Below are 13,722 nucleotides of genomic sequence, written 5' to 3'. Positions count from 1 at the left end.
CAACCATTATTTATTTTTTTGTTTTGATGTTATTTGCTGATTCTCTTGTATGTTTGAACTTAATTTTGTAGCCTTCATAAAATATAATTAAGGAAAAAGAAAGACAGAAAAGGATACAAATTTAATACATTAGTTGTCAAGCAAAGTCACACATTAAATTCTTTCACATCAATAAGAAGAAATACCTGTCAGAATCATAACATTCAACTTACACGCGATGGATTTTTCACGCGAAGGAAAAGTATTATTCCTCAATCTCCCTTTTCGGGCGTCTCCTCAGCCCTCCTGGCGAGACGCTGCAAAAATGGAAACACAAGACCGAGAAGGATGGTGGAGCCGGAAGGAAGGAGGAGGGTTGAGAAGGATGCGAGGAGATTGAGGCGGGGGACGGAGGACGAGGAGGAGAAGAAGCGGAGGGAGGCTGGGGAGAAAGGGGCGAGGCTGGAGCGGTTCAGTCAGGGCGTGGGGGGAGGAGGAGGAAGGTTTGGGCAAGAGCGAGAAGGGGGCGTGGGTGGGGGCGGGGACGGTGCAGTTAGGGAGTGGGGGGTGCGATGGGGGCCAGCACAATGGCCCTCCGGGATTCTAGGGTTTCTGCAGCAAATATACGAGACAAAAATCCTCGTTTATTGAATATTTCGACACGCGTATTCTTTTCCGTAGGTCCTCGATTTTTGTTTTGTAGTTTTACTCTTAACAAATGAAGAACTATGTACCATGCTAACTTTTGGTAAACGTTGATTGAAAGAAACTTATTTAAATCCCTTACAACCACTGATGCTGAATTCGGGTATAAAACAAACTATTAAGCATTATATTTTCTGTCATTGTAATAGAAGGAAGGAAGGAAAGAAGGAAACGAAAATGTATATGGTAGGAAAAAAGTACTATAGAACGAAAGAAAACAAGAAATAGTCAAAGAAGGAATGATGGAAGCTTCGAATATCTAGACAAAAAGGTTGAAAAAGCAGATAAAACATTGTCATATTCGAAGGAAATACAAAGACATCAAATAGAAATAGAAAAAAAAGGCCAAAAATCCGAATTTATATCATCATGAAAACAAAACCTTTCCACCAAACATCCCGAGACGTCAGTGAATCAACGCAACACGTTCCCTTCAGTCTCCCCTTCCTGGAGCGTCCGAGGGAGAGGAAGGGTCAGTATGAGGGAAGAATGGATGGAGGGAGGAAGGGAAGAAGGGAGAGGAAGGATAATGGTGGTATCGCTTGATCGACGCAGTTATCGCCTCCTGTTGGGGGAAGGGAGAGAAGAGGGAAGATGGGAGAGAGGAAGGAAGGAAGGAAGGAAAGAGGGAGATTGAGAGGGAAAGGGGGATAATAGATAGGGAGAAATAGAAAGGAAAGTAGGAAAGATTGATTGAGATGTGACAGAATAGAAGGATGGAAAGAGACGAAAATAGAAAAAAAAAGGAAGGAATAGAAGTCGAAGGAAAACTGTATAATAAAGAATGAAAGGAAAAGAGAAAATAATAAAAGGAAGATTGAGGGACGCTTGATATATTTAGAGAATAGGTAAAGAAAAGAGGGCGAGAAAAGAATAAAAATAGTTACCATCCTTAAAAGGAAACCATAAGGACAGGGATAAATATAAAACCAAGATCCATAAATTTAATATCTTTTTATATCCTTAAGAAATGAAGTAGCCTGACTCTCTCATAACTATTTTTCCTATATAAAACTTCTGCCAAAACAACCCCAAAAGTGTCCCCCTAAAGCAGCCCTGTCCACCACCAGCACGAATAATATGACCATAACCGGAGGGCGTAAGATAAGGCGACGGAATAGGCGAGATAAGACCCTTCAGTCTGTGCGTGATAGACTGACCGGCAGCAGGAACAGGACGAAGGGTGCAAAAGACGAATAGGGGAAGAGAGAGAGGGAGAAAAAAAATGCGAATAACGACGGAAATAAGAGATTAGCTGGCATGGGTGAAAGAAGAGGAAGAGAAAAGGAAGAGGAGGAGGAATAAAAAGTGAGTAAGGAGGAAGATGAAAAGGAAAAGGGACAAAAGTTAAGGTAAATACAATAACAGGAGGAAGAAAAGGAGGATGAGAAGGAGAAAAAGGATGAGGAAAGGGACAAAAAATAAGATAGACAAAAACATGATAAAAAACGGTCAAACCGGAATCCTTGATGCAAGGAGACAATGAGGAGGATAAAAAGAAGCTAAAGGAGGAGGAGAAAAATTAATAATAAAAACAAAAACCTGATTACCGACCCGAGGGAAGTTGACAGAAGGCTTGTTGGGCCCGCAGAGTTTTCGGGAGCACGTCCGAGTTCCCGTTTTCATTGCCTTGCCGACCAGAGAGAATTTATGGCCCCTCTCTCGTCCGTTTAAAGAATACATAGACTTTTTCCTTTCTTTCCCTTCCTGCCGCGTGAAAGAGAGAAAGAGAGAGAGAGAGAGGAGGGAGAGGGAAATTTTACTTATTCGTGGGTGATGGCCAATGTCCTTTAATGTTCCATATATCCGGGTGGAGTAAGTGGCCCCATAGATAGATAAATAGTTACATAGATAGATAGATAGATATAGGCACAGACAGAAACATATAGATAGAAATATACACATACACACACACAACTCTTTTCACTTCAGTTTGTGGTAGTCAATCTCTAACCAGTCACAAAATGCCTCCCTCCTACCCTTCCTCCTTCCCTCTCCTCCTCCCTCCCTCCCTCCCTCCTTCCTTTCTTCCCATTCTCTCTGCCCGTCCAGCCATCCGTCCTTTCCTCACTCCCTTTATTTCCCTTTTCCTTCCTCTCTTTTCTCTTCATCCCCTTTCTTCCTTCTGTTCCTCCCCCCTTCTCTCATCTCTCCATCTTTGCTCCTCTTTCTCCTTTCTCCCTGCCGCCTACAGTCTAAATTCTGCCTCCCGTTCTCTCTTTCTCGGGCACTCTCCCTCCTCCCTCCTCTCTCCCTCTCCCCACGTCTGTTTGCCTGTCTCCCTCCCTCTGCTTCGAGACAGCTGACCGCGACCGCTGGCAAGGGAGGAGAAGGGTGGAGAGGGGTGGAGGGAAAGGGGAGGAGGAGGGGTGAGGGTGGGTCGAGGCCTGAGGATGAGGAACGAACTGCAAAATGGGGATAAACACCGCAAATGGAGGCTGCCAGAAGGGAAAACATTCAGAAATACGAAATGAGTGAAATATTGTCAGTTTTAATAAAGGAAAAGAGGCAAATCAAGTACGACGAAACTGATGATGCATTTCCTTCTTTGGCACGAGTATAAAAAGTTAAGTACGATCCGTAGAAACAATGAAAACAAATTGAATATGGTATTAAAAAAGGTCGATTCAGTTTCTCGTATATCTCAGTGACAGACGGAATCCATTTTTTTTTCTTTCTCCTTTCTTTCTTTGTGTGAGGAATGAGGAGTCATCACGTAATGCACGCCGTGGCTCTGCTGTTCACTCACTCACTCAGTCACTCACTCACTCACTCACTCACCCACTCAGACCACTCAGCTAATAATAGTTCACAATCACCACCACCACCACCGTCACACACCACTTCCACTGCCCCTTCCTCCTCCTCCTCGTTCTCCTTCCTCCCTCCCATTCCTCTTCCTCCTCTCACTCTCCTTCCCTTCCCTCCATCACCCTTCCTTCTCCGCCGGCAGGAACGCGTCAGGCCTCGCTGGGGAAGCCAACGTTAGATTTATGGTTCTGTTGACTTGCGTAACTCATTGTCTTCATCATTTTCTTCAGTTAGAGGGAGTATGGATAGCCTTTTTCTTAGGCGAGTTAGTTGGGGATTTCATCAAAGTTGCACGTGATTTGAAGTATTCTGAGGCTGTTAAAATACAAGCCACCGCAGATTTCAAATGGTATGACAATATTTCGATCAGTTTTCCTCGTTTTTGGATTCTCTATACATACCTAAACCGGACTTTTTGCTCTTTTTGTTTCGGTGAAGTTGAAGTTAACAAGCTCATTAAAAAAAAAATCAATGCTACTCTTCTTACAAACCCCAACCTACCTCTAACCCTTTTCTTTTTTATGGCATTTCCTCCTCTAGACGGCGTTCCTTTCCTTCCCTCCCCTTTCCTTCCTTCACCGCTCCTCCACACTCATCAGGAACAGGGGGCGGGAGGGAGGCTTAGGAGGGGCAGGGGGTTGGGGGCGCTGTGGGAGGCAGGAGGGGGCGTTGGGTCTGGGAGCGTCAGGGAGCAATTTCATGGTGGGGAATATCCCTTTAAGTCCCATGAGGCCTGTGGGAAACGCATCCTGAATTTCCCTTTTTTTTATATATATGGCGAGTAAATTATTCAGCGTCGTAACCGAGACTTATTTTTTTTATATAAGGGTTTTAAAACATTATTCACGGTGCCTTTTTTTATTAACTTCGGGATAGTTTGTGCTAGTGATTTTTGTATTTGTATAAGGGAAAAAAGTTAAAGGTAGAATTTGTATTTTTACGCTGGAAATGCTCAGAGAATAGAACCGCCGTGAAATGGTCGAGGTGAGGGATGGGCTGCGAAGGGGGTGAGGTAAGGGCAGGTAAAGGGGTCAGAAGGGCACAGGTGAGGGGGGACAGGTGAGGGGGAGGTAGATGAAGGGAGGGCAGGTCTGGAAGCATAATACACCCATAGTGATGCCCCGGCCTTGGCCACACACACACACACAAAGTATTTCCTGTGTGTGTTTGTGTGTGTGTGTGTGTGTGTGTGTGTGTGTGTGTGTGTGTGTGTGTGTGTGTGTGTGTGTGTGTGTGTGACATTCCAGTTTATTTTATGCTCCAATTAAAGTACTTATCTATGATTTATACTAAAAATAAACTATTTTTCTACAACAAAATTACAAAACACACACACACACACACACACACACACACACACACACACACACACACACACACACACACACACACACACACACACACACACACACACACACACACACACACACACACACACAAAGAAAAATGCAGTTAAATCTCTGGGAACCGTTCTCATTTCACACTTTCGGGTTACTTCGGAATTCAGCAGCATTCGGGTTTTGAGGAGGGGAGGAAAGGAAAGGCAAGAGAAGGGAGAGAGAGGGGCTCATGCAGGGAGTGAAGGGAGAGAGGGAAAAGTGGAGGGAAGGGAGAGGCAGAAGGAGAGTAAGTCGGGAAGGGAACAAGAACGGTTTTTCTCCAACGGTGAGTTCCCATTTTGTGATGTTGCCGGTCCAGTTCCTCTCAAAATGAACCAGTATGCGAGGCAGCCACGCGAGGTCGGCGGGGTAATGGAGGGTGGGCCGGAGAATATTAAAATAACAAGCTACGTCTGATGAAGAAAACGCGAGGGTCTTTTTTATTTCCCCGCGTCAAGATCAGCTTATAGCGAGGGCGTGGATGAGGGGGCTTAGCCTTTTTACATCCCCTTTTAAAGAAGTGTTAGAAGTGTTGTCATGGAGGTGGTAGTCGTTTGGTATTACTTATTAGTGTGATTCTTATTTGTTCCTTTGATTCTAGTGAAAATAAGGAAGGAAAGGAAATATTTAGTAAGGAAAAGAAGGAAATATAGCGGTAAGAAAGGGAGGGAATCATTGGGAGATGAGGTATATGCAGGTAGCAGTCAATTAACTACCTTAGAGATTCATTACAAAAAGGTACTGATTAGAGACAAAAGGGATTAAGACAGACCAGCTTTTGCTTATCAACGGTATTATTTTGTTTTCTTCGCTATAAATAAAAGACGAAGACCAGACTTCACTGTGTGGCGCCATAGTGATCGGTGGCGATGGCGGTGTCCAGGTGTGTGTGAGTCTATGGCCCACACCTTTCTCGCTACCCCCCCAACCCAGCCCCTCACCCTCCCTCTCCCACGAGTTTAAAACAATTGATTCTCCCCTAAATTGGTTCCGTGGGAGTCTTCTCGCTTTGTCTCGTTTCCAGTGACGGACGACTGGGAAAACCTAAAGGGATCCAAATAAATGTCATGTTTGTTTTGTTTTTATCTTAAGATGAAATTCAGTTACCTAAATTTTGTCTTCTTGTAAGTGTTCATATATTAAACGTAAGGCCGTCGGCTGTAAGAATTGAGTATACCTTGCGGTGTTTACGTGTCCCCAAAGTAATAGATTGTTCTCCTCCCAAGGCATCACAATGTTCGAGGGGCTGATGACGGTGAGTAGACCTTCCTCCACTTGGCCAACCCATCTGTGTGTCTCTGTGTTCTGTGTTCTGTGTCGTGTAAGAACCCCATCTAATCCCCTCTTTACCCGGCGCTACATGGACGTATAGGTATTAAGACGCTTCTAGACATTAAAACAAGTATATCAATGAACTCGTAAACTATAAATTAATCAGTCAATCTTTAATGTGGCAAGGCAAAGTTTGTACATCTTAAGGCGTTACTAGACACTAAAGCAATAAGTATACCAATGAATTCAACTATAAATAAACCAGCCGATCTTTTGAAAAATATGGCAAGGCACAGTTTAAGGTATTAGTTTAAGGTCTGTCTGCTTTTCGAGTACAGCTTAAGGCGTTACCAGACACTAAAGCAATACGTGTTTCAATGAAATCGTCAACTATATAAGTGAATAAGTCAGTCTTCAATATGGCAAGGCAAAGTTTAAGAGATTGTCTGTCTGCTTTATCAATGAGTACAGTAGAATTTGACACTGAGGAACTACCGTACATATTTTTATTTCTCACAGTGGGGCGAGTAGATGAATAAACCTGTTAACGAGGGGAGGTGAAGAGCTTGCCAGGCCGCGGGGGAGGAGGAGGAGGAGGCGTTACCGCTGTGTATACAAGACAAGACCAGAAGACAAGTTAGGGACTCGTGTTTAGGCCCCACCGCACTATTTATCAGCCCGCACGTATCCATCCTTTTTTCTTCGCGGCGCCAAATACAACAAAATAATTCACGAACGAGTTAGACGCTCCTGATGAACGGCATACATCCTTCAGCTCCTAACAACAAATATAACACTGATTTGTCGATAAGTTAGGGACGGATTGAGACAGGATGGTTAGGGGAGGGGACGGAGCAGCGGAACGGGAGGTGGCGGCGAGTGGGTTGGGTCCCGATGATAGGTAGAGTCATGGCGATGGAAGGGGAGCTTAGGGGAGCCGCGGGTAGGCCTGGCACCGTGACTTCCGCCGCCCCCAGTGCTAAGGTGTGAGCCGTGAGTGCCATGTGGCTGGTGCCGGAGACGGAGCCCTTGAGTGGAGGTGCCGGAGAAGGAGAGCTTGACTTCTATGGGGTGAGTGACGCAGTGACGGGGTGCCTTACCATTGCTGACTGAGACACTGTGTTTTCTTAACGTTAGACTCCAGTAACGATAGCATCATTCCATTATTTATTTTTCCCCTAAGCTGCCAATTTAGCTGTATAAAAAGTGTGTGTATTGCTTTGATAATTAGGTAATTTTAGAGACCATCGCATATCGTAATAATTGAAAGAAACTATGTGACACAAAAATGTTCTCATCGCAGTAATTATAACGACTAAATGTTCCTGTTCTGCGTCTCCTGTAAATATGTATCTATCAATATTCCTCTGGCAATGCTTATTATACCAGGCTTCTCTTCATATAAAATTCTGAGAGGTATTCTGGTAACGTATTGATTGCTTTTATGCAAGACAAAATAGTATGGTTCGTGGTGCAGGGGCGAGTGAGGGGCGTGAGTGGCAGCGAGTGGGCGAGGTGAGCCACTCGGGTGTCAGACAAAAGGCAAGTTGTCGTGTCCGCAGTGAGCCACACACACGAGCCGTCGCCGCGCCGTGTTCTTGTCTCATTAAGGCTTGTTTATGAGCGCGTCGTGACACCCTCCACCGCCGCCTTCCCCGCGCAGCCATTTCCTGAAGCCTCCTCGACTGGCTTCCAGAGTGCTTACGAGGCTTTGGTGTGATCCCGGCTGAGACTGAGTTGTCGGGTTTGTTGGCATTCAGTTGCATGGAAATAGTACGTAACGACGGTGATTGTTTGACCAGTGGCACTTAATACAGGAGAAAATTAAGCAACTATTTACCCAAGAACAAAAACCTTACCACTATATGTTTTTCCTAAATACAAAAGACAGTAAAAAAAAATAGTGAATATAACAAAAGTAAAGGAAGAAAAAAAATACTAAAACTGAACAATCATGGTCACATAATGAATGGTAGATATGTTATAGTCTTTTGTGCGGCCTCCCTGTCCTTCTCTCCCTCTCTCTCTCTCCCTCTATCTTTCTCTTTTTCTGGAAAGGGAAGATGGACGGCCCCGGGACGGCATTGTTATGGTAATGCGAATATCAAGAGACCATCGCGGGCCGTTATTAGATTAGGCGGCAGCTCGCGGTCGCTCTGGGAACACTCAGATTCTCGGAGACGTAAAAAAAGACTCACATAATACGCGCGGGACATGATAACACGGCTTCATGTAGACGTTTAATTTAGGTTTTTGAATGACACTTTTATACTGATGAATAAAAATACCGATTACAGATTTTCAAGACCATAAAAGAGGAATTGTAAGAAAGATTAAAGTGGGTGAGATATTGTGTTTGCTTTATGTTTATGGATGTTTTTTGAGGAGAGAGTACACACGAAAACCATTAAATTCCTTCCCGTAAGTAACCAGAGCGTGCGTGTGTCTGTGTGTCCCGTCCCGCAGAAGCAGAATCATGTACCCTCCTTAACCTCGCCCTCCCGCGGCCCTGCTGAGTTAAGAGGCGAAGGGAAAGGACGGGAGAGAAGGAGGGAGGGAGGCAGCAGGGGTGGTGGGCTTTTCCTCCTCCTCGGCGTGTGAGTTGCGAGGGAAAAGTCGCCGCCTGCCTGTTGAGGATGGTTATGGCGCGCGCTATCGAGGGTGGGAGGGAGATTTGTGCCTTTTTTTTTTTTCTTTGTGATTTTTTTTTCGTACTCTAGTTTATTATGTTTACTTTTGTTAATGATTGTCTCTTGTTTGTTTTCCTTTGTATTATGACCCAATTAAACGACTCAAACTATTGCGAGATACGGTTAGAGAGTAAATAAGAGACAGACAGAGATGGATAGTAAGTTAAACATACAACTTAACACATAAATAAGCAAATGGAGCTCTCGGTAAAGGCATATATAGTAGAAAGTGAGAGCGATTAGAACCATAGAGACAGATAGGTGGCAGGTAATTGACACGTAACACAGATAAAACACGTTGATTAATAAACTGATAAGATAAAAAAAGTGGGGGGCAGAGGTGAGGAGAATCTAACCCCCTTTCACTCCCCATGTACATACTTCTCCATCCCTTCCCCCCTTTCACCTGTACGGCCCCTTCCCCCTCTACCTGTACACCCCCCCACCCCCCACACGCCTACAGCACAGGTAACAAGTAGCACCTGTGGATCAATGTGGCTCACCTGACGTGCGGTGCCAAGCCAGGTGCTAAACACACACACACACACACACACACACACACACACACACACACACACACACACACACACACACACACACACCAACCATAGTCTGCTCTCTCTCTCTCTCCCTCTCTCCCTTCCTCCCATACTCCCTCACCTCTTCTCTTAGCCACATCTATTTTTAAGTACCATTTATTTTTTCTCCTTCTCCTGTTGAGTCTCATTGCTCTTGACAAATTGGGCTTAGGTACTCGCCAGAACTGATAGGGCTGTGCGGGGCTTTCTTTTTTCGCCTCCCGACACAGTTTTTAGCCGATGAGGTTAGTCGAGCCGGTGATACAGTGTGGGAAGCAAGGGACCGGGTTTGGGAGGGCTGCTGCTACTGAGACAACAACTTTTTTTAACCCTCCTTTTGATGGTCTGTTTCGGGGTCTTGTATTTGGTGAGACTCGTGTGCTCTGTCCTCGGGGGTGATGGTGGACATAGGGGTTGGTGATATTGGAGTGGTGGTGGTGATGGGCGTGGTTGTCGGGGATGTGGTGGTACTTAGCATCTGATAAGGTGAGTTTTGATCAAGATTCTTCACCGTCCTCTGTCCTGTGGGTATTACGTCTGGCTATCCTCCCCTTCTCCGCCTTCTCATTCTGCTCTTCGTTATCTTCCTTTATGGTTTTCTTGTCTTGTTATCTTGTCTTATATTGTTTTGCACATTAATTTGTGTTCTGACTGACAGTCTCTAGTTAGTTAGTGTGTGTGGTTGTTGGCATGTTCGTGGAAAAAGGTTATAAAATTGGGGGTTTGTAGGTAAGAATTCCGTTGTTTTTTTCCTTGATATTTATGTTCGTTGTTTTAGTAGGTAAGGTTGTTGTGTTTTGTTTACTCATAATCAATGTGTCTTGTTAATATTAGTCTTTGGAGGCGTTTTTCATATTGTATCTGCTAGGTTAATAAAAATGACAGCAAATTAGTTAGTGGTCGTAAATATTCACGTTTTTACTTGCACCTTTTTTTTTTATCTAGTTGTTATGAATATTCGAACATTTTGGATCTTACTTGCAATATTTCTGGACCATAAAAAGCAGGAAATACTTCGTTAGCTCGAGGCGGTACACGTGAGACTGATTGCTATGGACGGAACATTCACTTCGGCATCAATCTCCTTCACATTCTGATTAAGTAAAGCTGTGCCTCCCCCCTGCCTCCCTTATCCCCCTCCTCCCCCTCCTCCCCCCTCCCCCCATGCATGACACGTGAAGGATTCCTCTCATTACCTGTAATTCATTGACTTCCCGAGGTCGTCATGCGCCGCGAGGGGTCGTCCGTATGCCAAAACTGATCTATTTTCAATATTGTCGTATTCTGGCGCGGCGGTAAGGGAGAAAGTCGCCCCTTTGACATGACGAGGACTTTATCGCCCCTCATCCACCACCCTCGCCGCGCATGACACCTTAATAACCGCCGGGTTCATGCCTTCCCTCTATTTAATGTCGGTAACGCCCCCTCCTCCCTTCCCTCCCTCCTGCCGGTTGTTCCCTCTTTCCTTCCGTCCTTTCCTTCTTCTGTCCTTCCTTCCCTGTTCTTTCCTTTCCTTTATTTATTCATTTCTTTCATTATTTCTACCTTCCTTCGTCTCTCTTTCCCTCCATCTCTCCCTCTCCCTCCCTTCTCCTCCTCCTCCTTCTACTCATGACGTCCCCTCACATTCACCTCACTCTTAACTCACCTGGAACTCCTTTTTTTTGTGTGTGCTTCTTCTAATAAACTTTCAGACCCTTCAACCCTATTCAGTAACCTTTAACACCATTTTGCCTTTTACTTTTTGCGCAGTTTTCCTTTTTGACTCTTTCCTTCGTTCCTTCAATTCTTGGCTCCCTCGTTCCTTCCTCTTTTTTTTTTACATTCAATCATTCATTCATTCAGTCCTTTCAGTACTCCTTCCTTCTCTCCCTCTCTCAGCCCTCCCTTCTTCCATCCCTCCTCCTCCTCCTCCTCCTCCTCCTCTTTCTCTCGTCCAACCCGTCGTCCAAAAGATCCAATGCTCAGTTCAGGGGAGCTTTTGCTGGTCACTGACACTTATATATTAGGCGATCTAAACGTTTTATTATTTCATTGTGCGGACCATCGCTGATAAAGGTGATGTATCTCTTGTCAACTTTTTTTTATTAGCTTTTTTTTGGGGGGGTCCCTGAATCGTGCTTAGTCTGAGAGCCATGTGGATTTTCTTTTTTTATTTCTTTTTTGTTTGTTTGATTGTTTGGGAAGCACTTCATCGTTTCCAGTAAATTAAAGATCAGGAAAGAGGAAAACAGAGGCCAAAATGAAGATAAGAAAAGCTAATATAAGAAGGCAATGAGCTAAAACGAAGTAGCCAAAAGAAAATCTGAAAAAAATGGAGAAAGGAAAATAAAAAGAAAGAAAGAAAGAGAAGAGGGAGGGTTAAAAATGTGAGGAGAGGAGGAGGAGAATGATGAAAGAAAAAAAAACGAGAAAAAGAAAGAGAAAGCAAGCATAAGCAATAAGGCCAAACGAGGTAAAGAAAGGAAAATAGGAAAAAAAAATTGGAGGAAGGAAAAAAAAAAAAAGAAAGAAAGAAAAGAATGAAGAGGGTTAAAAAAAATGTCAGGAGAGGAGTAGGAGGAGGAAGAAGGAAAATAACCAGAAGAAAGAAAAGAAAGAGAAGCAGAAGGAGCGTTAAAAAATGGGAGGGGAGGAAAGAAAAGGACGAGGAACATGACCCCATTTCGCACCGAGGTCGTTCGTCTCCTCATAAAACAAAACCTCGACCAAAAGTAATCACGGCACTCCCTTCTAATCCACGGAGGCAAATATTAACAGAGGGCAATCAAAGAAAAGGGGCGTTGTTAAAGTGCCCGTAATTATTGTTGGGATAGAGGTCGGGGGTAGTAATTGTAGTAGTATCAGTAGTAGTAGTGATAGTAGTAGTAGTAGTAGTAGTAGTGATAGTAGTACCAGAATAAATTATATTGATGATAATGATGATAATAGTAATAAATAAGGGTCTTGAATCTTTCCCCCACAGACAGAAGGATAAAACACCACAAACACAGAACAAAACCACACTGAAATGCTGTTATTAATGAGTGTTTGCCTTTGTATCAGTGTCCAAAAGGCATGTTGTTTGTATATGTGTGTGTGTGTGTGTGTGTGTGTGTGTGTGTGTGTGTGTGTGTGTGTTTGTGGTGGAGGGAGCCGGCAGTGTTCATGCGGTGGTCTGTTCATTTACATTCAGCCTTAAGCAAACGTTTCTCTATTTGCTGTGTTACTGTTATTTTCTCTGAGCACATAGAAGGCCAGGGCGCGGCGGCAGGGGGGCGTTTGGTGGTGGTGGTGGTGGTGGTGATGGTGGTGGTAGTGGTGGTGGTGTTCATTGGTCTTATATTTAGTCACTGTGGTAGAGGTGGGAAAGAAAGGTGGTGGTGGTGTGGTTGTGGAAGGTTGCGTGTGTGTGTGTTTGTGTGTGTGTGTGTGTGTGTGTGTGTGTGTGTGTGTGTTTGTTATTGACGATTAAGGAACGACGATCTTGAGATAGAGAGAGAAAGATAGACAAAGGTAAAAAGAATAACCACAAACATACTAGTAAAAAACACGTGTACAAAATCACGAGAAACGTCCGCAGTAGGTTTCCAAAGTCAGACCTTCATTAAGAAAGCCACACAGCGCGAACCAAATCAGGAAAGTGCTTGGAAACACATCGAATCCATCAGCTACGAAAATATCCAATAAACTAGAACGTAACGTGACGCTAACACAAAATTTATGTCTGAATTGGAGAGCGCCGTGAAGGGACCGGGATAGGGGCGACCGAAGGGAGGTGTGAGGGGCGCGGCGTGAGGGGTCAGAGGTTGGCTGGGCGTCCCTGTGGCTGGCTGGGGGAGGAAGGAGGCCGCCAGGAGTGTGTTGGTCGCCTTATGGTCGTGTTGGGGGCGACAATCGGCCTCTGAGACAAGATTAATTGCATTCGTCATTGAGCCTCTGTCGGGGGTAAGTCGGCTGGGAGGTGAAGGCCTGAGGCGGAGGAAGGGGAGGTTGAGGCATAAAGGTGGAGTTTGGGGTGAGTTGTGGAGGCCGAGGACCGCTGGAAAGAAACATAAAAGTAGTTTCCTGATAATCAGGTAAAAGTTGTTGGATAGAAAGTAGACCAGAGAAAATTATGTGTTCATTGCTCATCTAAGGTATTTGGAGAGAGTTGTTGAGGCCGAATCATGCTGGAAAAGGAACATAAAAGTAGTTTGCGGAGGATCATGCAAATGTTTTGTGGAAGGAAAGTAGAGCAGAATGGCATACCTGTCCCTTGCTTATCTAAGGAGTTTGAAGCGAGGTTTGGAGGCCGAATGACGCTGGACAAGGAACATAAAAGTAGTT

The 13,722-nt window shown here is 44.5% G+C and overlaps 1 protein-coding gene across 8 annotated transcripts in view; it reads left to right on the top strand.

The window, feature by feature from the left end:
* LOC127008919 (homeotic protein antennapedia-like) overlaps positions 1 to 13,722 on the top strand; it is a 101,909-nt gene that overhangs the window by 31,275 nt on the left and 56,912 nt on the right. The window contains exon 1 of one of the 8 annotated variants that reach the window (XM_050881400.1): positions 6,091 to 6,129. The exons of 6 other annotated variants lie outside the window; for them this stretch is intronic. In XM_050881400.1, the coding sequence (XP_050737357.1) occupies positions 6,109 to 6,129 (21 nt within the window). In that variant the 5' untranslated portion in view covers positions 6,091 to 6,108. Of the gene's footprint in view, positions 1 to 6,090; positions 6,130 to 9,805; positions 9,901 to 13,722 lie in introns of those variants that run through there. One more of the 8 variants, XM_050881398.1, reaches the window with a different exon arrangement.

The sequence above is a fragment of the Eriocheir sinensis genome, chromosome 39, assembly GCF_024679095.1.
Source record: "Eriocheir sinensis breed Jianghai 21 chromosome 39, ASM2467909v1, whole genome shotgun sequence".
In the NCBI taxonomy this organism is placed as follows: Eukaryota; Metazoa; Arthropoda; class Malacostraca; order Decapoda; family Varunidae; genus Eriocheir; species Eriocheir sinensis.
This window is presented reverse-complemented; position numbering and strand designations above follow the sequence as displayed.